Here is a 26,180-nt window from a genome sequence, read left to right on the forward strand (position 1 = left end):
CAACAGCTCCAATTCTGTTCCCAACCCCACAGGATAAGGGGTTCCCTACTCTTCTTTTTTGGTATCTTTAGTAAAAGAAACTATTTTTATTACGATTATTTATTTATATGTTTGTTGGGGGGCACATATGTGTACCACCACATGCATGTGGAAGTCAGTTCTCTCCTTCCACAGTGTGGATCTTGGAGATCGAACTCAGGTTGTTAGATCTATTAGCAGCAGGCACCTTCACACACACACACACACACACACACACACACACACACACACACACACACACACACACACACACACCCTGCTTGAGACAGGGTTTCTCTGTATAGCCCTGGTTGTCCTGGAACTTACTCTGTAGACCAGGCTAGTCTCAAACTCAGAGATCCACCTGCCCCCAGCCCCAGTGCTGGGATTAATGGGGTATGTCACCACCAGTGGCTGTGTCTTCTTCACCCCTGAAGCCATTTCACTTGTCTCCTCCACTCCTGCTGATCACCCTGTAACTTTAGAATCTGACCACTAGAGGGGCAGTTTCCAAAACATTGTGTCTTGAAATGGTAAAGATGATACTTTAGAAACAAAGAGTCAGGAGCCAGGTCACTCCCAGGATCTTCAAAGATAATCCGTGGTTGCTGGCCAACAGCGCTGGGGTCTCTTTCACGTTCAAGGCTGCACCACACCTCAATGCCCAGACATGCCTTTGAATACTGGTGATTAATGGCTTTGAAATGATTCTTGCAATTATCGAAATAAGTAGACAGCTTAAAAAAAAATCCTGGCAAGTTCAGGTTTTGCATTTTAGGAGACACGGTGGCCTCAACAACAACAAGAAAACTATATGCTCCCAGTTACATTCAGGATAGAAAGATGATTTTGAAAAGATTTTTTAAAAAATCTGAAAAAAATATTTGTAAAATAGACCTGATGGGGTAGGGCACAGCGCGAACTACCCAGGGAAGATTCTGTTTCTAAACAAACAAATAGATAAAATGAAGTCTATTAAATACAAGCTTATTAAAATAATCCTTATTCAGGGCTGGAGAGATGGCTCAGTGGTCAAGAGCACTGGCTGCTCTTCCAAAGGACATAGGTTCAACTCCCAGCACCCAGATGGCAGCTCACACGTGTCTATAACTCCAAGATCTGACACCCTCATACAGACATATATGCAGGCAAAACACCAATGCACATAAAATAAAAAGAAATAAATTATTAAAAAAATCCTTATTCAAACAATTCAAAAGTTCTATTCATCTGGAGCAATTTGAATCTCCAAGTAGTATCTTCAGAAGCCATTTATCAGTGGCCTTGGTGGCACCTGCCTGTGATCCCAACATTCAGGAGGCAAAAGCAGGAGAATCCTGAATTTGAGTCTGGTCTGGGCTACACATGAAGAGCCTGTCATAAACAAAACAAATCAAATCAAAACAACTTCCCCTGAAGAACCCCAAAACAATCAAAATAAAAGTTTATTTTCAACCGGAAATCATTATGTTTAGGGAAATAAATCAGCCTCAGAAAGACACAGCATGTTGCTCTCATAGGCTAAACCTAAACATAAAATTCTATGTGTGTGTTTGTTGTGTGTGTGTTTATATGTGTGTGTGTTTACATGTCTGTGTTTATGTGTGTGTGTTTGTGAGTGTGCATGTTTGTGTGTGTGTTGTGTTGTTTGTGTATGTGTGTGTATGTTTATGTGTGTATGTAGGTCACAAAACTAAAAGAAGAATCATAAGGGGAAGAGGAGATCTTAGGGGAGGTGGAAAATAAAGACAGCAAAGAAACAGATGCAATAGGAAAGCAGAAGAGGAACTAACCGGGACGAAAGGGAACCAGCTGGAGCGGGAAGGGGGGGTGGGGGGTCAGTGAAGAGGAGAACAAAGCAAATTGTCATCTATGTTTGCTGACACCATGGTGACGCCATCTCTTCCTATGCTAACCTGAAATTTTTAATTAGGAAAAACAAGTCCCCTGGGCTAGGGAAATGGCTCAGTGGATAAAGGAACTCGGTAGCCAAAACTATGACTTGAGTTTATCCCTAGGACCCACATTAGTGAAGGCGAGAACTGGCTCCCAAAAGTTGTCCTATGACCTCCACATACACACTGCGGCATGCAGGTGCCCCTCCCCCAGGAAATAAGTAAAGTTAAGTCTAAACTGGGCGGTGGTGGCGTATGCCTTTAATCCCCAGCACCTGGGAGGCAGAGGCAGACATCTCAGATCTCTGAGTTTGAGGCAAGCCTGGTTTACAAAGTGAGTTCAGGATAGCTAGAGCTACACAGCTCTGTGTGTGTGTGTGTGTGTGTGTGTGTGTGTGTGTGTGTGTGTGTGTGGTGGGGGTAATGAATAAATGAATGAATGAATGAATAAATAAATAAGATAAAAAATTAAGTCCAGGGAAATGAATGAATGAATGAATACATAAATAAATAAATATGATAAAAAATAAAATCCTGGCCTGGAGAGATGTCTCAGTCAGTAAGTGTTTGCCGCACAGGACCCATGTGAAAAGCCAGTGTGGCTGTGTGCCTATGATCCCAGCACTGGTCTAGCCAATCAGTGAGCTTCAACGAGAGACCCTATCTCAAAAACTGAGGTGGTAGGGCTGAAGAGAAGGCTCAGTGGTTAAGAGAGCACACTGCTCTTGCAGAGGACCAGGGTGTGATTCTCAGCATCCAGGTTAGGCAACTCACACTGCCCAAAACTCCACCTCCAGGGGCTCTGACTCTGGGACCTTCACTCACAGGCAACATAATTTTTAAAAAGTGGAGAATGGGACTAGAGGGATGGCCCAGTGGTTGGGAGCACTGACTACTCTTCCAGAGGACCTGGGTTCAACTCCGAGCACCCACGTGGCAGCTCAAGGCTGTCTGTGATTCCAGTTCCAGGGGACCCGACACCCATGGCAAAAACACCAATGCACATAAAATGAAAATAAATTAAAAAAAAAAAAAACTTAAAAAGTGGAGATGATCCAGAAAGACAACTGGCACGCATGTTTGGCCTCCACATGTGTGTACAGTACACACGTCCACATGAACACTTACATACATCTCACACACAGAATCCATTTTGAAAAACAAACTCTCTCTTCTGTTTTTTTACCCCCATCATAAAGGCTTTGCATATTTCCCTATCATGTCTCAAAAGCACACCCCAAGTCTCAAAATAAACATACCTCACACTGTAGATGGTATCAACCCTGCTGACCTCTCACTGGGTCCCCAGAAGCTCCTGCCTCTTCCCGGAAGCTACCCGGAAGTGGGTTTCGGCAGCAAAGAGGAGAGCTGGAACGCCCCTCTGCTTCCCATGGTTTTGATGCTCTTCTTGGTGCCCCGTGGGCCAGCCCTGTTCCTGGCCTTCTGTTGAAGTAATTCTTAGGAATATGGACGCAACAGCAGATGTGTAGAGAGCTCCTCTGATATGAAAGCCATTCCCAGAAGCCATGTTCCTCAATACAACACCGAGTAGTTGCTGGGTGTAGCCAGCATCAGTCCTGGTGTGGCCAAGGATTTTTTTTTTAAAGTGTCTCTTCACTCTTTCTACACATCTTGGCAAACTGTTCACCTGATCAAGAGATTGGCACTGAAAAACTTCTTCCTCTCTCCTTTGAGTGTCTGTACCTGTGTCTTGTGTGTGTGTGTGTGTGTGTGTGTGTGTGTGTGTGTGTGTGTGTTGTGTGTGTGTGTGTGTTGTATCAGAGATCAACCTCAGGGTCATTCTTCAGGATACTGTCAACCTTATTTTTTGAGACAGTGTCTCTCATTGGATGGAAACTTGCCAATTCCACTAAGCTGGCTAAGCCAGGAAGCCCTAGAGATCTGCCTGTTTCTTTCTCCTGGACTCCGGGATTATAAACATACATCACCATGCTTGGCTGTTTTTAATTTTCACACAAATTCTGGGGCTTGAACTCAGTTCTCATCTTTGCACACCAAACACTCTACCAAATGAGCTACCTCTCCAGGTCCTCTCTTTGCCTTTTTTGAGACAAGGTCTCACTGTGTAGCACAGGCTGGTAGTCTTGAATTCATGATTCTCCTGCCACAGACGTCTGAGACTGGGATTAGAGGCATGGGTATCAGCATACCTGGGCTAAACAACTTCATTATGCTAGACAACTCTCTATGTTGCTTGGCCCTGTCGCCCCGGGAACCTACAGAAATGCTTTCACTTACTTCCCTCTGGGAGAACATAGTGTCACCCAACACATTGCCCACACTGCCAGCGTCTGGAGCCACAGTAGGGTCTTGGCAGGTGTTTGCTGAGTGACCGATGGCTAAGTTTATGTCCAGTCAAGGAATTGGTTTCTTCTGAACCACTCCTTGGATTTGTTCCCCTCCCAGTGTGCAGCGGCCTTCACTGCAGAGTTGGTGAGCACCTTCCCTACTGTAGGGCAAGAGGGGCGAAGACAGAGGGTTGACTATGCTGCCCTGCCTGTCACTCACTGTCACAGGTTTTTGTCAAGCCTGAAGACCAAGCCTGGTTGATAAGATGGGACACAACTGCACAATGCTGCTGGCTGGTAGGCTGTGTACCTCACCTCTTCCATCCCACTTAGGAGAAGGATGTCAGAACTGAGGTGAACTAAGATGGGCTCCTGGCTCTTCTGAGGAAATCCTACACACTAACGTTAGGCGTCTGTTCCCTTGACCTCACAGTAGATGGAGGTTGTGCATGGTGCTCCAAAGGTTTCCTGTGCTTTGTCCGGGATGGCTGGCCCCTGTGGGTCACCTCCTAAAGATTGGAAGCAGCTTTTGGACATCTCTGTAGCTGGACAAGAGCAATATGGACAGTGCTGGGGTGTGGCTCAGTGGTAGAGTGCATGGCTAGCGTACAGGGGTCCTGGGACCAATCCCCAGAGTCAAAGAAAGGAATAAGGAAAGACAGGGAGGGAGAAAGGAAAAGAAAACCAAGAAAGTCTGGGAATACAAGGTATGTCTGGGCTACAGGGAGGTTGTAATGAAGAGGAGAGGAGGATGAAAAAGTAAAGAAAATAGAAAAGACAACAGGTTAATGACTGTTAAGGACTCCCATTTTCATTTTGAGAGGAAGGAGTCAGTGAGTCACTGGGCAGGTGAAAGGGGCGGGGCCTAGCTCCAGGTCACCCAAGCAGACCCACTCCTCTCCCCTCAGAAAGGGGACAAGAGCCAGGTGGTGGTGGTGCACGCCTTTAATCCCAGCACTGGGTGTGGGGCAGAGCCAGGCGGATCTCTGTGAGTTCGAGGCCAGCCTGGGCTACAGAGTGAGTTTCAGGAAAGGTGCAAAGCTACACAGAGAAACCCTGTCTTGAAAAACCAAGAAAGAAAGAAAGAAAGGAAGGAAGGAAGGAAGGAAGGAAGGAAGGAAGAGAAGGAAGGAAGAAGGAAGGAAGGAAGGAAGGAAGGAAGGGGACAGGACTGTGGAGGAGGTGAGATTCTGACGATGGCGCCTTCTGACTGAAATTATAGAATGAAAAAAACCTAGTGCCCTGTTCTTTCCCACGGTCTCTACAAAACCCTTGCAACAAGCATCCTCCCTGCTTCTCAGGAGGATGGTGAGGTAGAGTCAGAGAACCATCAACTCGGTGAACAAGTGCTTGTGGCAAATTAGATGTCAAGAGCCATCAGAGTGCAAATCCCACCCTCAACGACTATGTCTCTGGGTCATTCTTGCCTCACTCACCCTTGCAAGCTCTAGTGTGTGTGTGTGTGTGTGTGTGTGTGTGCTGTGTGTGTGTGTGTGTCTGTGTGTGTGTGTGTGTCTGTGTGTGTGTGTGTCTATCCTCAGATGTGTAGACACATGTGTGAGCACATGTGGGCAGGTGTACGAGCAGGTGTGTACACACACGTGGAGGCCAGAGGTATAGAGGCCCAAATTACTCAGGGAGGGTCAGAGAATCTGAGCTTGCTTTACCCAGTAGGCTGCATAATGGATGATTTGGTCACTGGTGTGGTTACCAGGTGTTTGGAAGGGTCCTCACTTGGCTGTGCAATGTGCTTTGACCTTGCAAGGGGGGGGGTGGTCTTTGCCCTGCCCTTTGACATTGTTATAAAAAGCCCTTTTGAATAAATGGAAGAGGCCATTGGGTATTGATCCAGGCTCTCCTGAAGCTATCCTGTGTTTCTGTCTTTCTTCTCATCAACTAGGTCTCTCTTTCTATCTAATATTTGTTTATCCCTCTCTCATAAGAACCCTTCAAAAGGTGGGAGCTGGCCTCCCACACAGAAGTCAACCTCAGGTGTACTTCCTAGAAACTACCCATCTTGTTTTCTGAAATGGTGTCTCACAGGACCCGGGGCTTGCTGGGTAGGCCCAGCTGGCTGGCCAGTGAGCTCCAGGGAATCCTCCTGTCTCTGCCTCTCCAGCACTAACCTTACAAGCACTTGCCACCATACCTGGCTTTTTATGTGGGTGCTGGGAACTGAACTTAGGCTCTCATGCCTGCCAGGCAAGCATTTTACCAACTCAGCCGTCTCCCCAACCCTGAGCCTCTGTTCTTTAAAGAAAAAGCTGGGATCCACAGCTGACCATGGACGACTTCCAGGGAGCTTGAGGCTGGGCTGCCAGGGCCCATTGGTGTCCACTCAAAACTTCACAACACCCAATGCCCAGGAGAAAGTCCCTCACTCCACAGGGAGGACAGGAGGCAGTGTCTCCATGGCAGTCCAATACTTGGCCACACTGGGCCATTTACTATTTCCTCCCTACACAGTTTTAGAACCTTCTTTAAAGCAACCCACCATTCTGCTGAGTTTGCTGCCCAGTCACTCTCACAGCCTGGGGACACAGAATGACTAGGTGAGTTATAGTTACACTTTTCTGGGGCTCCAGGAAGTGACTCATTGTGGTGCTCACCCCTAAACTGCTCCAGCAGTGAAATAGACAGCTGAATCCAGCTTTCAACTTGATTACTCAACTCGGGGAGATCATTTTGCTCTTGACTAAGAGCAGACGGTTTTCCTGTAAAAGGGGAAATGAATTCTCAGTTTTGTGGGCAGGAATCATACCTCCTAAGAATTTTTCTGGAGCCCAGCAGGAGCTGCATGCATGCACGAAAGGCTACCTTCTAGAGAAGATTGCTGAGTGGTGACCTCATAGGATGTTTTAAGGGTGCTGCCCAGAGTAGCACATCACAGTGGGGTGGGAGCCCTTACCATCTGCCGGGAACTGAGCAAGACTCTGAGCTCTGATTACTCAGGGCCCTCAGCTGAGTGGCTGCGATTTCGAAAGCGTGGAAGAGGAGCCTCTTCAGATCGGACCTGCGGTGCAGACACCCCAGCTGTGAGTGCAGGCAGGGAAGCCTTTAAGAATGTGCAGAACGAGGCTGCCCTTGGCCTTGATCCTCAGTCTAGTTTGGAAGCTGCTGCATCTTGGGAGGTTTTTATTTTGCATTAAGATAATCTTGTTTTTGTTTACATAGCACTGGGGAACCACACCCGGGGCAACCCTCTGTGACTGGACTTCATCTCCGCCCCTGGTGGATGAAAGTTTTTATAGCTGCTTTGGCTAGCAGAGCGTCTTCTGACCATCCCTGGCCATCTTTCTCCCTTTGTCCTGGCACGTGGGAAGGTCATGTGTCCAGCCTCATCTCCAGGTTCACTGCTCAGACCCTCTCAGAACGCTGGCCCTCCACATGCCCAGGAGATGTATCTTGATGGCTACCTTCCAGCACCTCATAGTCTAACACTGAAGAGCAAACACCTGCTGCTCTCACCAACTTGTCCCTCGCCGCTCACCTACCCTACCTGCCTTTCACAGAGACTGTGATGGCTTCGGTGTCAACCTGACTGGATGTGGAGTTCACGAGGAGACACGTCTGTGGCTGTGTCTCCGAAGGCGTTTACAGAGAGGTGTGACCCAGAAGGGAACATGCAGTCTGAATGAGAGCGGCTGCACCCTGTGGCCTGGGGGTCCAGACTGAGCACGGAGCGCAAAGGAGGAAGCAGGCTGAGGGCCAGCATTCATCTCTCTCCCTTTGCTCCCTGACTGTCAATGTGGCCGGCTACCTCACACTCCTGTCCCCACATCTCCGCGCCCATGATGGACCCCACTCCCTCAACTATGAGCCAAAACAAATTCTTCCTCCCCTAAGTTGCTTTCAGTCAGAGATCTGGTCATAGTGATGAAAACCTAACCACTGCATCCTTTTAAAATAGATGTCTTTTCATTTTGTGTACATGAGTGGTTGCCTACATGTGTGTACATATACTAAACACATGCCTGGTGCCCTCGGAGGTCAGAAGAGGACATCAGATCCCCAAAAACTGGAAGCATAGGTGGTTGTGAGCCTCCGTGTGGTTTCTGAGAAGTGAATCAGGGCCTCTGTAAAAGCAGGAAGTGCACTTAACCGCTGAGCCATCTCTCCAGCCCCACACTTTCCTCATTGCCTTTCCTACCGAAAGGTTTGGATGACATCCCTTCTGTGCTTTTCAGCCTGACAGATGGTGACTGTCGTCTGACCAGATGCTTTTCCACGGGGCCTCCCATGCCGGCCAGGCAAGTGGCCTACCACTGAGCTACACCCCAGCTCCAGTGTTCTTTTAAGGATTCTGTTCTTCTCTAAGAGGCAAGAGCCCCAGACACTTAAAATAATGTGATGAAACCTGGGCTCGTAGGGGCTCACAGAGACTGAACTGACAACCAGGGAGCCTGCATGAGCCTGACCTAGACCCTCTGCATTATATGTTACAGTTGTGTAGCTCGGTCTTCTTGTGGGACTCCTAACAGTGGGAGCAGAGGCTGACTCTGCCTTTTTTCAGCTTTTGGAACCCTTATCATCATATTGGGTTGCCTCATCCAGCCCTCAACTTGATGCGCAGCCATGTGCTATCCGTGGGAGGCCTGCCCTTCTCTGAATAGAAACAGAGGAGTGGGTGGGGGAGGGGCAGAGAGGAGATGGAGAGGGACTGGGAGGAAAGGAAGGAGGAAAAACAGTGGTTGGGTTGTAAAATAAACAAAATATATATTAAAAATAAATAAGTAAAATACAGAGATGAGACGGGACAAAGCAATCCCGATTGAGGACAAAGTGGAAGAACGCATGTACTTCAAAACGTGAAGCAAATCTGCAGAAACCAAGGCTGATTATAACTAACATGGTGTCCCTGTAGACCCAGCAGGAGCATCTCAGCAAGCATGGGACTTCAAGGCCAGGATACGCAGCACCGAGAGAGCCCTATCTCAGAAAAATAATAAAATATAAATGGGCTTGGGGCGGAGCTCAGCAGCAGAGCACTTGCGTAGCCTGTGAAGGCCTCGTGTTTAATTTCCAGCAATGGGGAAACGTTTTTACAAATGCCTGCAGATTTTGCATAAGGGTAAGCATGTAGACCAACAGACTAGAATGGCGAGTCCAGACACAAACACTTATGGGCAGCTGGTTTGGGGTAAAAGCACCAAGATACTTGATGGGGAAGAGTTGTCTTTTCATCCTAGAAGGTGCTGGGACAACAGAATAGTCACGCGGTAAAGAATGGAGCTGTGTCACCACCTCATGGCTCACACGGAAGTTCAGTGCAAGGGCATCCACATCCGACTGCCAGAATTAAACCTACAACAGAAGAGTCAACCTTTGCAGCCTCAGGTTAGGCAGCAGCTTCCAACTCTGATACCAACAGCAAGAGCAGAAAAGGAGAGGAGACAAGCCAGACTTCACGTTCTTAAAGATTTGTGCTTTAATGTACACTATCAAAAAATAAGAACAAATAAGCCAATTCACAGAATGAAGAAATATCTTTATCTATCCAATAACGGTCCAGTATCTTTAAAAAAAATTTTTTTTTTGAGATGGGGTCTCACTATGTTCAAACCCTGGCTGGTTTGAAACTCACTATATAGACCAAACCAGGCTGGCTTTGAACTCACAGAGATCTCCCTCCCTGCCTCTGCCTTTTGAGTGCTGGAATTAAAAGCATACACCACCACACCTGTCCAGTATCTAAAATTGTTAAAGTGTGCTTTATGATTAACAATTAAAACATGCCATTAAAAAAAAAATGGGGCTGGAGAGATGACTCAGAGGTCAAGAGCACTGACTGATCTTCCAGAGGTCCTGAGTTCAATTCCCAGCAACCACATGGTGGCTCACAACCATCTGTAATGACATCTGGTGCCCTCTTCTGGCCTGCAGTCATACATGCTGTATACATAATAAATAAATAAATAAATCTTAAAAAAAAAAAAAAATGAATGCAGCCAAGTGGTGGTGGCACACACCTTTAACCCCAGCACTCAGGAGGCAGAGGCAGGTGGATCTCTGTGAGTTCAAGGTCAGCCAGGTCTCCAGAGCGAGTTCCAGGACAAGAAGAAATAGCTTACACAGAGAAACCCTGCCTTGGAAAACAAAAGCAAACAAAAAATGAATGCATGCATCACTTCTTTCATTGAAGTGAAATTCACAGCGACACTTTTTTTTTTTCTTAGCATTCACCAATTTTAATGTGTGTGTATGTGTGACAGGTGTGACATATGCACCCATGGGTGCACAAATAGGTCAGAGGAGGCTGTCAGATGTCCTGTTCCATCACTTTTGCCTCATTCCCTTCAGTCAGTGTCTCTCACTGCACCTGGAGCAAGACTAGCAAGCCCCAGCGAGCTTCCTGTCTCACCTTCCACAGCACTGGAGTTAGAGGTGCATTGTGCGTGTGAACATGTGGCCACACGGCTTTTCATGCTGTTCTGGGGATTTGAACTTAGGTCCTCATCTTTTCACTGCAAGCACTCTCAGTGCTTGAGCTGTTTCTCCAGCCCCCATTTTACCCACACAAATAAGACCTCGGGGTTGGAGAGATGGCTCAGAGGTTAAGAGCGCTGGCTGTTTTTCCAGAGGTCCTGAGTTCAATTCCCAGCAATCACACGGTGGCTCACAACCATCTGTAATGAGATCTGGTGTCCTCTTCTGGCGTGCAGGCATACATGCAGGCAGAACACTGAATACATAAAAATAAATAAATCTTTAAAAAAAAGAAAAAAGACCTCAATAAATCTGAAATAAAAAAAGCCAGGCAGCGGTGGCACACACCTTAATCCCAGCACTGGGAGGCAGAAACAGGCTAAATCTCCGAGTTCAAGGCCAGCCTGGTTTATAGATCGAGTTCCAGGATAACTAGTGCTACCCAAATCTGAAATAATAAATATTGGGAAGAATCTGCTGGTGTCTCTTTTTGGTGTATGCTTGTACACACACACACACACACACACACACACACACACACACACACACACACAAGGAGGGTAGAAATAATGGGAATACAGATCTCATGCATGAAATTCTTTTTTAAAGAATAAAATTTGGGGGCCGGGCGATGGTGGTGCACGCCTTTAATCCCAGCACTTGGGAGGCAGAGGCAGGTGGATCTCTGTGAGTTCGAGGCCAGCCTGGGCTACCAAGTGAGTTCCAGGAAAGGCGCAAAGCTACGCAGAGAAACCCTGTCTCGAAAAACAAAAAAAAAAAAAAAAAAAAAAAAAAAAAAAAAAAAAAAAGAATAAAATTTGGGAACAGCAACACTTTAAAACCAATAACAAAACCAAGAAAGAAAGGCCTGGAAACCAAATAATAATAATAATAGTTGGTACACTTAAATATATTTAGGGGGTACAGTACAATATTTCAATACTTTTCTATAGTACGTAAAGATCTGACAGAGCAGGACTGCTGACTTCCGTCACCTCAGATACGTATCACTTGTCAGGAACACTCAAAATCCTCTCCACTGGCTGCATCCACACACACAGTTGTTTGTTGTCAACCCTGGCTATCCCACTGAACTATAGGACACTGGAACTCGTGCCTATCAATTACGCTCCTGTACCTATTAACCATCCAGCCTCTCTCCATCATCTCCCCCTCTGTCTTGGTTACTTTTCTATCACTGTGACAGAACACCATAGCCAAGGCAAGTTATAAAACAAAGCAGGTTCATTTAGGGTCTCATGGCCTCCGAGGCTTACAGTCCAACCATCACGGCAGGGAGCATGGCAGCAGACAGGCAGCCATGGTGCCGGAGCAGTAGCTGAGAGATTACATCTTGATCCACAAGCATGAGGCAGACAGAGACAGCCTGACATGGGCTTTTGAAACCTCAAAACCCACCCCTGTGACACACTTCCTCCAACAAGGCCACACCTCCTAATCCTTTCCAAAAAAGTTCCACCAACTGGGAACCAAGCATTTAAATATATGAGCTATGGGGGCTGTTCTCAAACCACCACACCCTCTAATCCCTGATAATATGTGTCCCGAAGGGACGGCATTTTGGTACTTGTTCTTCATTGCTTTCTGTCGCTGGGATCAACAACCACAACAAGAGCAACACTCGAGGTAATCATCCATCACTGAGGGAAGTCAGGGCAGGAACTCAAGACATGAACTAAAGCAGAGAGATGGAGGAACGCCATTTACAGGCTCTCTCTCTCTGCCTCATGTTCAGCTAGGTTTTTTATACAGCCCAAGACCACCTCCCTAGGTTACAGTGCCACCCACAGTGGGCAGGGCCTTCCCTCATCAATTATCATAATGTCCCATGGGTTGGGCAATTCTGGGCAATTCTGTAACTTTCTTGCCAGATGACTCTTAGCTGTGTCAAGTTGAAAATAAAAACTACCCAACATAGTACTCTTGACATCAGATACATAATTAAAATCATGTACGTAACAAACAAAAAATTAATTAAACAACTTGTGAGTATAACAGTAACAGATGGTGCTGCTGCTGTATAAGTCCTTGGAGGGATCACTTTTCGGGGTATCTTCAGGGACACTAACACAAGCACTAGTGGCCATTTAGCTAAGTGGCCGGGGCTGTGTGCCCAGGATGTGTGCTCTAGGTATGCTCCAGTATTTGAGTTCGAGACCATTGTTGACGCTTACTGTCCTTGTGTCTGAACCTGGAGGAGCCTCGTAACTCATCTATAAAATGTAAATAGCTCCTCTTTTGTAGTTGTGCTGGGAGGACTGAGTGAAACAGCGATTGTGAGTGGCTGACACACTCTAGCTCAGCAAATGGGAAAAGTTACGAAGTGGCTATGGCCATTAGACCCTCCCATTTGGAATGTAGTGTGTGGCTTTGCAGCTTCACATCTAATCTCCCTATGGGGTGATAGTCTCAGAAAAGGCTGTTTTCCATGAATTGAAAGTTGTAAGATGCCAGGAACCAAATGTTACTAAGAACGAGACACAGGAGTACGGGGAGATGGCTCAGCCAGTAAAGAACTTGCCTTGCAATCATGGTGTGTCTTAGTGCTTTTCTATTGCTGTGAAGAGACACCATGACCAGGGCAACTCAGAGAAGAAAGCATTCATTTAGGACTTCCAGTTCAGAGGGCCCAAGTAGAAGAGAAGCAGAAAGAGGTGGGGGACTAGGAATGGTGTGGCTTTTGAAACCTCAGAGCTACCCCGACCCTGTGACACACCTCCTCCAACAACACCATGCCTCCTAATCCTTCTCAAACAATGCCACCAACTCTGGGCCAAGCATTCAAATATATGAGCCTCTGGGGGCCATGCTCATTCAAAACCACCACATATGGAAACCGCATTTAGATCCCCAGAACCATGCCAAAAAGAAAAAAAAAAAAAAAAAAATGGTGTGATGGTGTATGATTTTTATCCTAGTTCTGAGGAGGAAGACACAAGCTGGCTCTCTGGGGTTTGCTGGCCACCTAGCCTGGTGTACTAGACAAGGTCCAGACCAGTGAGAGAGCCTGTCTCAGAGAAACCACACAGTGAGACTGGAGGGATAGCTCAGTGGTTGAGAGCTCATACCACACCTCCAAAGGAACCGAGTTTGGTTCCCAGCACCCACTTTAGGCTGCTCATAATTCCCAGTAACTCCATCTCTTGAGGGGTCCGACTCCTCTGGCCTCTGTGGGCACCTGCATTCATATGCACATACTCCTACACAGACACATATACATATCGCTTAAAAAAATAAAAGGAAAAAAAAAAAGGATGGCAAGATAGAGATTTTCCTTTGGCCTCCATATGCACGAACACACACAAATGAGACATGTTTTTCTGCACTTTATGTAGATATTTGCTACCTGTGGCATGCCCTTCTCGAGTGAAAAGGGTTCTGGAGATGTCTGGTCTTCTATAGAACATAAATCATTGGATGGAATGTGTTGCCAGATTCAGGGAATAAAGTTCTCTGATTCTCAGGGACCCACCCTAACTGAGGTCAGAATCCCCAAGGCTGCCAAATAGGACACCCCTGTAGGAGCTCACAGCAGGAAAACACCATGCTCCGATGCCCAAACACACAGCAAGAACTCAATAAGTATTTGTCAAATAAGCAAATTCCTTGGGCAGGGCAGCTTTCACAGCAGCAAACAACAGTGTTCCTCGTCTCTCTCTCTCTCTCTCTCCCTTTCTAGAGATCCCAGGCAAATGAAGTGCTTTCTCCCTCGGGTGGGGCACTCTCCTCTGGCTCACAGCTTTGTTTGTGTGCTGTGTTTTATTCTCCTGATGGAAACACCATGATGGACTCTGGGAAATACCCTGCTCCCGTCAGTACTGTTTACACATTTTGCACACCCCCTTCCCTGGCCTCTGATTGCACTCCACACTATTGGCATTCCCCTGCACCCTGCCAACTTAACAGAAGTTCTCAGAGGCTCCGTGTGGTGCAAGTTGACCTGCCCATACCTCTCCAGGCATTTCTGCAATTTTGGCCCCTCCGAACCGAAGTCACGAGCTCATCTTCATCTGGAAAGGCAACTGTCCTTTCCATATATTTTTGTTTTTGAAACTGCATCTACTTTGTCTTGCCTCAGCAATGTCTGTCTTCTGTTTCCTCGAGTAAGTGATCAGCTGGCCAAGGTCGAAAGCCTACCTCTGAACTTAGCCTGACTCATCTCCAAATACAAACTATTCTCTGAGACAAAGACACTGGACCAGACACAAACACGGACATATCCACCTACCTGAGTGTGTGTGTGTGTGTGTGTGTGTGTGTGTGTGTGTGTGTGTGTAGTCAAGTGATACTCTCAGGTATTATTCCCCAGGCACCTTATTTTTTGAGACAAAGTGTCTCAAGGGCCTGGAGTTTGTGGATTGGGCTAGGCTGGTTGGCCAGAGAGCCTCAGAGATCTGCCTGTCTCCACATTCCTAGCACTGGGATTACAAATCCTTGCAACCACCCAGCTTTTTTCCATGGGTTCTGAGAACCAAACTCAGGTTCTCGTGTTGGCACAGCAAGCATTTTACCCGCCCAGCTGTCTCTCTAACCCTACTCTACTCTTTCCATTGATGTTCATGAGTTTCCCATCACCTGGCTGGCCATGAATGGGCTGGGATGATGGACAGCCAGGCTCTGTGGTTAGACATGTGGGAGGAAACAGTCACCTCCATTTCCTGCCCTGGGTGAACTTGGCAGAATGCCAGCGGTTTCCTAACCTGGCTCTGTCCTCCATTAGATCAGGGTTGAAAGGGCTCATCACTTTCCTTTCCCAGAACATTACAGGGAATAGAACACTCAGTAAAGTGTTCTCCATGCAAATGTGAGAATCTGAGTTCCAACCCCCAGACTCACATAAAAAGCAGGGTGCAGTGGCGTGCATCTGTTATCTCCACACTGGGGAGGCAGAGGCAAGTGGACCCCTAAGGGCCACTGCTCAGTAAGTCTAGCAATTGGTGAACTCCAGGGGCAATGAGACAGTGTCTCAAAAAGTATGATACAGAGTAATTGACGAAGATCTGACCTACACACACACACACACACACACACACACACACACACACACACACACACTCTTCAAGAAATCTATTGAGAAAGTACTCAAAATTGCTGGCAAGGGGCACTTTATCTGTTGTGTACCCTGAGAGAATCCTATCAGCAACCTCATCAGCTTTAAGAGTATCACAACTTCTCCACAATCATGGACCCTCCTCTAACAAGACCACATTGGCTTCTTCTCTGAGAGGTTTCAGGATAGCTGGGTTTCTTTGAGAGATGGGATGATGTGAAGGAATGGGAATCCTCTGCAGAGTTCCAGGAAAGACTGGTATTTGAGCTTGCTCCCTCCTCAGCCTCCCCCGAAATACTTCCACAAGTTGTAACCTGGAATGGCTGCTCTCAGAAGCCAGAAATATGACAAAAATTCAGATAAGACCGTGCGATCCGGAGCACAGGTTCATTCTTGGTTGGCAAGGATGGCAGTGGCACACACTTGGCTTTCTTTCACCCAGCACCTGCCACACCCTCTTGGGAAGCATTTAGCCTCTGCGCGCAGGATGAACTAAGGCAATCAACTTCAAGGCACCAATTTGGTGTGGGTAGTGTATAACGGAGGGAAGGGTTAAATCTAGAGGAGTTTGTATTCATGTTTAAAGGACTGAAAGTGAAGTCTACCAAGTTCAGCCATTTTTTTTTTTTTTTTTTTTTTTTTTTTTTAAGTTTAGTAGTAGTGAAGAGCTTGAATTTGCTTTTGAATCCTGGTTCGGGCAGCTTCTGCGATAGTAGGGTATAATTTACAGGAGTTGTTGAGGATTAAACAAGGTAGGCTGCTGGCATTCCTAGAATGTGGTGGGGGATGGGAATGCAACAAAGTGGTGTCCTGCCGACTAGACAGGGCCATCCTCAGTCATGCCAAGATTTGGGTCTCTCCAAGTGCCAGTGCTGAGTCAGTGGTGAGCTGAGTTGAGTACTGTTGGTCACAGGTCAGCCTTCTGCTGCCGGACACATGGCTTCAAACATGTTTTCCTCTTCTGAACTCAGTTTGGGATCATAATAAGCCCAAGCTTCCCTCACAGAACATCTAACAGAACCAGCTTTATTCAAGGCCTCGACAACAAAAACTCTCAGCAACCCGTGAGGATTCCAGGACCCCCAAAACTGGCAAGAACTTCAGGGAAATCACAGGATGATTTCTTTGCCACATGATTAATCCTGTTTGGACTGGTCCCGGAAGAGCACACATGAGTTAGCGGCAAGCAGCAGCTTTCAGAATCTTACAAAAATTAATTGTCTAAGGGGCAGGCCCTGGGGTACAGGCTTTGGATGAAAGTTCAGAGGAGGGTGGGGCCTGGTGAGGGAGGAAGATGCCAGATGTGAGGACAGCAAGCCTCTTTAGAATCTACTAACACCTTAGAGATGGCAAAGGGGGTGGGATTATAATACGAAATCAGTATGGCACATGGCCCTAATAGAAGAATTAGCACACCACAATCACCTCCAGCTGCCCAATAATAGCTCAGCTCAGTGGAGTAACTCATCCATATTCATTATTCTCAGACAAAAACCCTGCATGCCTCAATCTTGCAGCAGAACGGCCTGCATACAACAGGCCACATGGCCACCCTTTGGTCACCGCTTTCTTTACCAGACCTCTTTCTTCAGCTCTACAGGATAGCACAAAGATGACTTTGAGCACCTTGCAGGCAGGCTTAAGAGAGTTGCAGCCTACTCTTGCCTGGGGGGAAGGATGGTCGCCAGCCTCTGAGTTTCCTCGGATGTGGTTCGGGTGAGTGAAAAGTTGTGTATCATTTACTCACACTGTCTCGACAAAACGGAAGTAGAACAGAAATACAGAACTGTATATATCCTAGTGCAAGGAGAAGTTTCAAAGATAGGGTTGCCAGAAATAGCCCAGCACCCCATAAAGAATAGCTTTGTCTCTTTGAAGCATTCAGCCCCGCCCAGTGCATGCTGTATAATTTCCCTAAGACTAGGTAGGTGTCGTCTGTGGAGAATTACAGAAGCCGAGGCTCACACAGACCACTTCCCTCACCGGGAAGGGCATTCCTCCATCTCTGAAGACCACTGGCTTGTTGAGGAGGCCTTCAATCAGTATTTGAGCAACTGCTACTGTCAGGTGATGTTTGGGCCCCAGGGACCAAGGTTAGAGCTGAGATTCCACCAGGGAAACAGACACAACTAAAAACACAAGGCAAGAAATAAAATAGGGTGGGTACGATCCTGAAGCTTCATTTCAAACTTGCTATGTAGTCCCCGGGATGACCTTGAAAACTCTCATCCTCCTGCCTCCATTTCCCCAATGCTGAGATCACACAGGTGAACATCACTATGCTGGTTTTTGTAGCTTGCTGGGGATGGAACCCAGAGCATCATGCCAACTGAGCACATCTGGGCTCCACTGATCTTTTACTAACGCTAATTCAGCCATTGAGTCCTTGGCCAAGTTCAATGCATGGCCTCAAACACACTTACACCTCACTGCTCACAGCAATCCTCCAGGTTAGGAGGTACAGCTTTAGCATGCTGGACACCCTGGGTTCCATCCATTCCCAGGGCTAGACATAAAGGAAGAAGGAAGGAGGCAGAGACAAGGTTGCTAAGGCAGCAGCAGCCTTCGGTTCCCCTACTCTACTCCAAGCTGTTCCGCCTCCCACCCGGGCTACCTTCTATCCCCCCCAAATGGGACCACTATTGTCCTCTCGCCTGTTCCTCTCATCCAGAGACATTAACCATTCCTCGAATACACTGCTCTTTGGGCCAGTCCAGTCTCCCTTGGCTGTCACCCTCCCACCCCATGTCATTAGTCCCCGGGGTGGGGGGAGGGACATTCTGCACCGCTACCACCTGTGGATCCGGACTACTCCCGCCACACCCACGGGCTGTTCCCGGGGACTTGGCTACTTCTAAGCTGCCCCAGCTCTCTCCCTGGCACTCTCAGATCCCAGGCCCAGGCATCCCCGCCTCCCTCCATCCCCACCAGCAAGTGCTGGTAGCCACTTATGCCGGGCGCTTACCTCCCGGCGCAAAGTGCCAGAACCACGCACTCCCGAAAATCCAAAACAACACTGGCGCGGTCCACATCTTGATCTCTTTGGAGCCTCTCCCGCGCTGCTGGTTTCTGCGGTTGTGAGAAGATGAAAAAAGGCTTCGCAACTATAGGCCCAGCCGGGAAGAAGTCAGCAGGAGTCTGGAAGGCGGTGAGCAAAGTCTCAGCGACAGAGAGCGTCCCGGCTTCCTTAGCTCACCGAAGTAGGCACAGCAAACTTGGCAGCTAGCAACTTCTCCGCGGCGCCGTCAGCTTTTATGTCTCCGGATTCATTCGGGGCGGGAGCGGGTGGGCGTCAGGTGGTCCCAGCCCAGAGATCTAGGACCGCCCCCGGACTCTGTTTGGCCAGCATCACAAGATGACCTCAGGCCAGGTTTAAAGTTACAGGGCCTCAGCCACGGGGCCCAGCCCAAGCCAAAAAAAAAAAAAAAAAAGCTTCTGAGTGCTCCACCACAGGAGAAAGAAAGAGGGGCCACATGCAGTAAACAGTTCTGCTTTATAATTTTTATTTATTTTTCTACTGTATTTATTATTCTGTTTTTGAAGGGGAAAGCACAAAACTTACGTTTTCCTTTTTACTGGGCTAAAGAGAGACTCACACGGTGGTCCCTGTGGCCGTTCCTTGGTTTTAGAATCACACATTGAATTTTTAATTTTTTTGTAAATACTGAAGCTGATGGTTAAAAAAAAAAAAAAAAAAAAAAAAAAAAAAAGCAGTGACTGTCGTTTGGGTGGGTCAGAGGCGGTTCCTGTTAATTAATGAGCCCTCATCCAAGGATGAGTGGCTGGTGGAGTGCCTGTCCCTTCACAACTGGTCACCAGAGTGGTACTTAGCCTTGTGGGTACTTGTCTAGGAGGGGTACTGGTCTGGGTGGGGCGCCTGGGCTGGTAGGTGCTTAGCCCTAGCGGAGTTTTGAAAGGCAGAGCACATGATGTCTCCTGATACTGGGACTTTGTGGCTTCACCTGGAGACGTGAGCAGCTGTGTCATGTGGCCACTCACCTGGAGCTAAGAGTTCCAGCTCATCCATTTTAATCCCAAGCTTTAAGCAGTAATCCCTCTTTCTTGATTTGAACAATCTCTCTTTGGTCTCAGGGAGTGGGTATCAGCAAGAGAACTTGTCTTTATTCCCTTCTAGCCTGTCGGAATTTAAGAGCAGGGTTGGAGAGGTGGTCCTGTGGCTCCCCGCCCAGATGCCACAAATTCCATTCAACAAAAGTATCTGAAGATGGGCTCAGCCACCAAACCTGGTGACCCACAAGAGTGAAAGGGAAGGGCTGGACTGACCCCTCCCACAATGATGCCTCTCTCTCTCTCTCTCTCTCTCTCTCTCTCTCTCTCTCTCTCTCTCACACACACACACACACACACACACACACACAAACACAATGTAAAAAAAGAAAATAAATTAAAAACAGAACTTAAGGATGAATGTTCTCCAAGTACCCCAATGGGGGGTGAAAATGGGCTGTTTTCATCCTTTTTTCTTTGACCTCTGTTCCAAACGGACTTCATCTTAAGAATTACAAGAGGAGATTTTTGTTTGTTTGTTTATTTTCTGAGACAAGTTTTCTCTATATAACAGTTCTGGGGGGGGGGGTTATTTTTTATTTATTTGGTCAAGAGTAGATTTTTAAAACTATTTAGTGTGTGTGTGTATGTGTGTGTGTGTGTGTGTGTGTGTGTCTCCATGCACGTGTGTGCACATGTGTATACATGAGGTGTGTGGGGACCCATGACCTGGTGTGTGTGAGGTCAGAGGACAGCTCTGTGGAGTCAGCTCTCTCCTAACTTTACATGGGTTCTAAAGCTCAGACTCAGGTTGCCAGGCAAAGCCCTTCTATCTCCAGAGCCAAGATTGTTTTAAAAGCTCAGAAAGTGGCAGCACACACCTTTGGTCCCAGTAGGAGGCAGAGACAGGCAGATCTCTGTGAGTTCGAGGCCAGTCTGGTCTACAGAGTGAGTTCCAGGACAGTCAAACTACACAGAAAAACCCCTGTCTCAAAAAAAAAGAAAGAAAGAAAGAAAGAAAGAAAGAAAGAAAGAAAGAAAGAAAGAAAGAAAGAAAGAAAGAAAGAAAAAAGAAAAAGAAAGCTCATACTCTCATCTTCCATCCCACTCACTGATTAATAAACCCTTTTGGAGAAATGCTAGTGTGAACCAGTATCCCTGGAAAACTTGCTCACAGGGACAGTTAGCAAGCTGTGCCCTTTGGCAGCATTCTGGTGTTCCCCACCAGGGTGCGAGGGGGTGCACCAGCAGGTGTGACTGGGCAGGCAGGAGGTCTTCCATATCTAGGAACTGCTCAAGAGACAGTGACTTGTCCTGGGGCTACCAGACAGGAACGGAGTGGATTCGGGGAAGTGAGAAAGAGAAACCCGGGAGAAATGACTGCTGGATTGGTGTTGCAACATCATTTCTTCTGTGTGAGTAATGTGTATTACAGACTGAGTGCCATGCACATGGCCTGGGTGGCCTCTTAGACAAATAACAGAGGCAAATGGGCTCTACCTTGGCAACTGAAACGTTAACATACAGCCTATATGGAGGGGGGTTTAGGAGTAGAGTAAGAATCCACGAAATAAATCCATCCCTGCTCTTCTCTCCCTATGTCATAGGGATGTGTCTAGGTTGTAGAAGGCTGGTCCCCTGCCTTCTTGTAGAGGGTGGAGGAAGGGGACATAAGTGGAAACTGAATTCTGTTGGGAGGCTGGGGACAAGGAGAGGACTGGAGAGAGGACACAGGACTGGAGAAGTCTGTGATGGTTCTGCATGATGTCCTTCTGAATAACCAGGTGTGTGTGTGGCCCCAAGAAGAGTCACTGAAGGACAGGAGTGGGGGAGGGGGTAACATTCCACAACAATGCAAACAGCAAGTTAAAGATGCCTTGGCCCTGGGCAAAAGATACCCAGGAGTGATACAGAGCCAGTAAAGCCTTAAAGGTGAAATCCAGCTTGGCGGGGCAGGGACCACACATGACAAGGCGGGCAGGGGGGGGGGGACCACAGGGACAATATGCAGAGGGGTCCTTTCCACTTGTGACACAGCCCGTGTGAAGACTAAACAAACGAAGGCGGAGGCAGAAAGACTGGCGCCTTGAGATAACACTCACGGCCCCACCATTTGTAAATCTTACCTTGCAATCTCATCTGATCTTCCCAGTCGACCTTCGCTCTAGGATCATAGTATTCAAGGAAAATGGCTTAGCACTGATTCACCTGGAGGGCTGGCTAACACACAGGTCATTGGGGTCATTCCAAAGTTCTCTTTCATTAACGGAAGGAGAGCTGGGGTCCTACATTGAAAACCACTCTTCAGAACATACCACAAAACATGTGGAGTCCTATAGAAAATGAACGGGGAAGGAAGACATGTATCTCTCTGTGGCTGATCAGGGCTGGAGCCTATTGTTAATCTGGGTCTTATATAAGATAATAGAAGAAGCTGAGATGACCCAGACAGTTTGGGACCCTTTGTTCTGGGGGATGCTAGAGGCTGGTGTTGGGTCTCTGGTGCTGGAAGCATTTTTTGAGCCCTCTTCACAGCCTGGAGAGCAGGCTGCCCAAGGAGACACAGTGTTCCAGGCCTGAAACTCCTTCAACCGACTTTCCAAAGGCATGAAGCATCTCGGTTACCCCTGAATAGGTCATTTCTTAGGGCTCAGACAGGGGCAGGAATAAGGTCAGGCTGTGAACTCACAACACCTTGGTTTGTTGGAAAAAGCCTTGGGCCACATGAGCCCCAGAGTCTGTATTCTTCAAGAGTGTCCTTCTCACTCCAGAGAACTCTGCATACAGCCAGGATCAGTATGCTCTGATGGTGGCTCTTTCTACCCTGTTGAGTTCTCAATCTCTTTCCTCTTCTGGTGCTGTTGGTACCCACCAGGAAACTCAGTCACTAAACACTAATGTAGGGCAGAAGTTTTTAAAATGGCTCTAAGGGGACCAGTTTCTTTGACCTAGGGCATGGATCACTACACGGAACTAAGTTAAGCATGGGATCATTCTCTCCTCCTGGCCAACCTTTACCCAAGCCTGATTTATGAGGATCCCCCCAGTCTGCCCACTCCTGGGAAACCGGACGTATTCCCAGTTCCACCTATGAACTGGTACTCTACACTGAGACCCCAGCCAGGAAGCCAACTTCTGCTGTTCCATGAGTGGGGACTGGCTTGATTCTGACCCCCTGGTGTCCTCTAAGTGCCAACGTGCCTATTGCTGCCGTGAGATCTCCCTGATGCCCACTGCTCCTCCTGATGGCAGTCATCATCTCATGCCTCCATTCCAGTGGGGCTGCACAACCTTTTCACCTTCAAACTCCCCAAAGAATTTTTGAAGAGCTAGGTACCCATTTTCCATCACAGAGTTGGATAAGCACAGTTGTCCTCAGTGTGGGGTTCTGGGGATACTATAATCCACAGACGCTCAAGTCCCTGTGGACAATGGGGTTTGCTGTGGAATATTATTTTAACTTTGTAAAGGTGTGTTACATTTGCTTCTGGGGCTTTTGTTAACCATGCAAAGACGTGTTACTTTTGTTTGATTAAATAAAATTAACCTGGGGGTCTGGAGGCTGAGTCAGCAACTAGCTGACAGGAAGTGGTAGGGAGGAACTAAGTGTAGTGAGGATTCTTTAGTGGGGGCTGAACAGAAGGACACCCCTTTTTTTGGGAGACTGAGCAAGAAGAGACGGTGAGCTGTTTGCTATTCTGCCTCTCTGAGCTAGCAGGATGTCGCCTCAACCTTTGAATCCTGAGTTCAATAGGATAGAGATTTGGATAAAGTTTCCTTTAGTGGCCATGATAAAGCCGGTACCTGAAGTAATGGAATTCCCACCTCTTGCGGCCGCCCAAGCCACTGGCAGCAGCTGTGGAGTTGCAGTTGCGGGTTGGGACAGCAGCTGCTTAAGGGGCAGCCGCTGCATTGAATGCAAACAACGGGGCTTGTATTTGCAGGTTATTGTAACATGGTATCCTCCCATGACCTTAAAGCACAGCTAATAATAACTAATGTGATAGCGATACCGCGGGCTAATAAATAGCTGCTGTACTATATTGTTTAGAGGGGAAAGGAAAGAGGAAAATGTATATGTTCAATACCCACTCCTTTTTGAGACAGAGGAGTCTCACTGTATGTAGCTCTGGCTAGCCTGGAACTTCCTATGTAGACCAGTCTAGCCCTGAAATCATGGAGATCTGCCTGCTTCTGTCTCCCTTATGAAGGGATTAAAGTTGTACACCACTATACCCAGGTCTCTAAATATTAATCTGTGGTCAGTTGAACCCATGGATTCAGGGAACTGATTGAACAAGATGTTGAACTTTTTTTTTTTTTTCGGGGGGGGGGCAGGGTTTCTCTGTAGCTTTGGAGCCTGTCCTGGACTAGCTCTGTAGAGCAGGCTGGCCTTGAACTCACAGAGATCCTCCTGCTTCTGCCTCCCGAGTGCTGGGATTACAGGTGTGCGCCACCACCGCCCAGCTGTGTTAAGCATTTCATAAAGAGAAATAAGGTGGGACTGGAGAGATGGCTCATCAGTTAAGAGCATTTGCTGCTCTTCCAGAGGACCCAGGTTCAGTTTCCCAGCGTCCAATGGCAGCTCACAGTTCCAGAGGATCTGATGCCCTCTTCCGATCTCTTCAGACACTGCACACATGTGGTGCACAGGCAAACCTGCAGACAACACACTGATACACATAAAAAGAAATTTAAAAAAACAAAAACAAAAACCCGAATACGGTGAATACTGACTGTAATTGGAAAAATGTTTTACGACATGATTTGGTAAAACTGACCATTGAAAGTTGTATAGAATTTTATCAGTGAATTTTAATACATATATGCTGATAATTTTAAATGCATGATTCTTTTCAGGTTTCTTTTTCCTTTATTTTATTTATTTATATATGTATTAGTTAATTAATTTATTTATTTGGTGCCAGGGATTGCACTCGGGGCCGCATAGTAGGCAAATGCTCTTCCATTGAGCTACATGTTCAGCCTCTCAGCTTTTTCTTCTGTCATATTTTCAAAGTTTTGGCTTGCTTAGGATGTGTAAGATCCTGGGTTCAGTCTTCAGCTCCAGAAAAGAGAGGAGAGGAGAGGGGAAGAGATGTCGCTTGAAGGGAGGTGCTTGCTTAGCATGTACAAAGCCCTGGGTTTCAGTTCCATTGGTGCATAAGCTGGGAGGAAGTGCAGCTCACGCCTGCAATCCTAGTGCTTGTAAAGTGGAGGCAGGAGACAGAAGTTCAAAGTCACTCTGGGCTACAGAGTGGGCTACATAGTGCATTGGAGGGGACCCTGTCTCAAAGAGGGGGGAAAGGGGAGGTGGAGGGGAGAAGGAGGAGGAAAAAGAAAGAAGAGTTTGAGCCTAGTCATGGCGGTGCACGCGCCTTCAGTCAGCACTAGGGAGGCAGAGGCAGGTGGATCTCTGAATTCTGAGGCCAGCCTGGTCTGCAGAGTGAGTTCTAGAACAGCCAGGACTATACAAAGTAACTCTGTCTCTAAAAACAAGAACAAACAAAAAAATCCCCACCCAAAAAAAAAAAAAAAAAAACCCACAGAAAAGAAAGAAGAGTTTGAAAGAGTAATTCCAGAACTCCCATATATCCTTCTTCTGTATTTACCAGTCTGCCTCATTACCTTCATGTGATTCAGCATTATCTGCCTTTTTACACTGATACATCTCTGAGTCACTGGGAGAGTCATAGAGACATTATGCCCTCTAGTCCTCAATTCTTGTGTGCAAATTTCCTAAAACTCAAAGACTGCCTTCATAGGCACAGCAGAATTATCAAACTTAAGAAATTTAACATTAAAACACAGCTCTTGGTTGGGGATGTAGCTTGGTGGTGAGCGCTTGTCTGCTACAGAGAAAATCTTGGGTTTGATCCTCAGCGTGCCTGGCATGGTGGTGGTCACCTGAAGTCCCAGCTACTCAGGAAACTGAGGCAGGAGGATCACTTGAGCCAAAGAATTTGAGATCAGCCTGGTCAAGGTAACAAGACCCCATCTATAAACAAATAAAAACTAAAACATTGCTTTTGTTTGTCCCTGGTCTGTAATTGCTGCCATGTCTTCAGAAGATGGCAGAACGAGCCTTTCTTTGTCGTTTATGAACTTGACACTTGGTAAAGACAACAAGCTAAGTGTTTGTAGGATGCCCCTCTGCTGGAGTCTGCGAGATGTTCCTGATGACTAGATGTAGTGATCCTTCCTGGCTGGGATGGGGGCAGGAGTGTGGTGGTATCTTTCTTATGTATCACCTATTGAGTGCCACCTTTGAGCTTTTATTCCAGGCTTTTGAATTTAGAACACCTGGGTGGACCTCTGCCCTCAACAGTATGTATGCACTTCCCATTGGTACCCTGGACTAAAGTTACTTTTTTCCCCCAGCAGCCGTATGGTAGCACTCAGTCACTAAACTACAGTCCCAGGACATTTGTTTCCATCCCAGAAAATGCTCTG

General features: G+C 47.2%; 1 protein-coding gene across 2 annotated transcripts in view; it reads right to left on the bottom strand.

Moving 5' to 3' along the window:
* Nucleotides 1–19,033, bottom strand: part of Pdpn (podoplanin) — a 45,719-nt gene extending 26,686 nt beyond the window's left edge. The window contains exon 1 of one of the 2 annotated variants that reach the window (XM_028880660.2): nt 18,685–19,029. In XM_028880660.2, the coding sequence (XP_028736493.1) occupies nt 18,685–18,751 (67 nt within the window). In that variant the 5' untranslated portion in view covers nt 18,752–19,029. Of the gene's footprint in view, nt 1–18,684 lie in introns of both variants that reach the window. The other variant, XM_028880661.2, reaches the window with a different exon arrangement.
* Nucleotides 19,034–26,180: the final 7,147 nt, after the last annotated feature.

This window comes from Peromyscus leucopus, chromosome 2 (assembly GCF_004664715.2).
Source record: "Peromyscus leucopus breed LL Stock chromosome 2, UCI_PerLeu_2.1, whole genome shotgun sequence".
Taxonomy (NCBI): Eukaryota; Metazoa; Chordata; class Mammalia; order Rodentia; family Cricetidae; genus Peromyscus; species Peromyscus leucopus.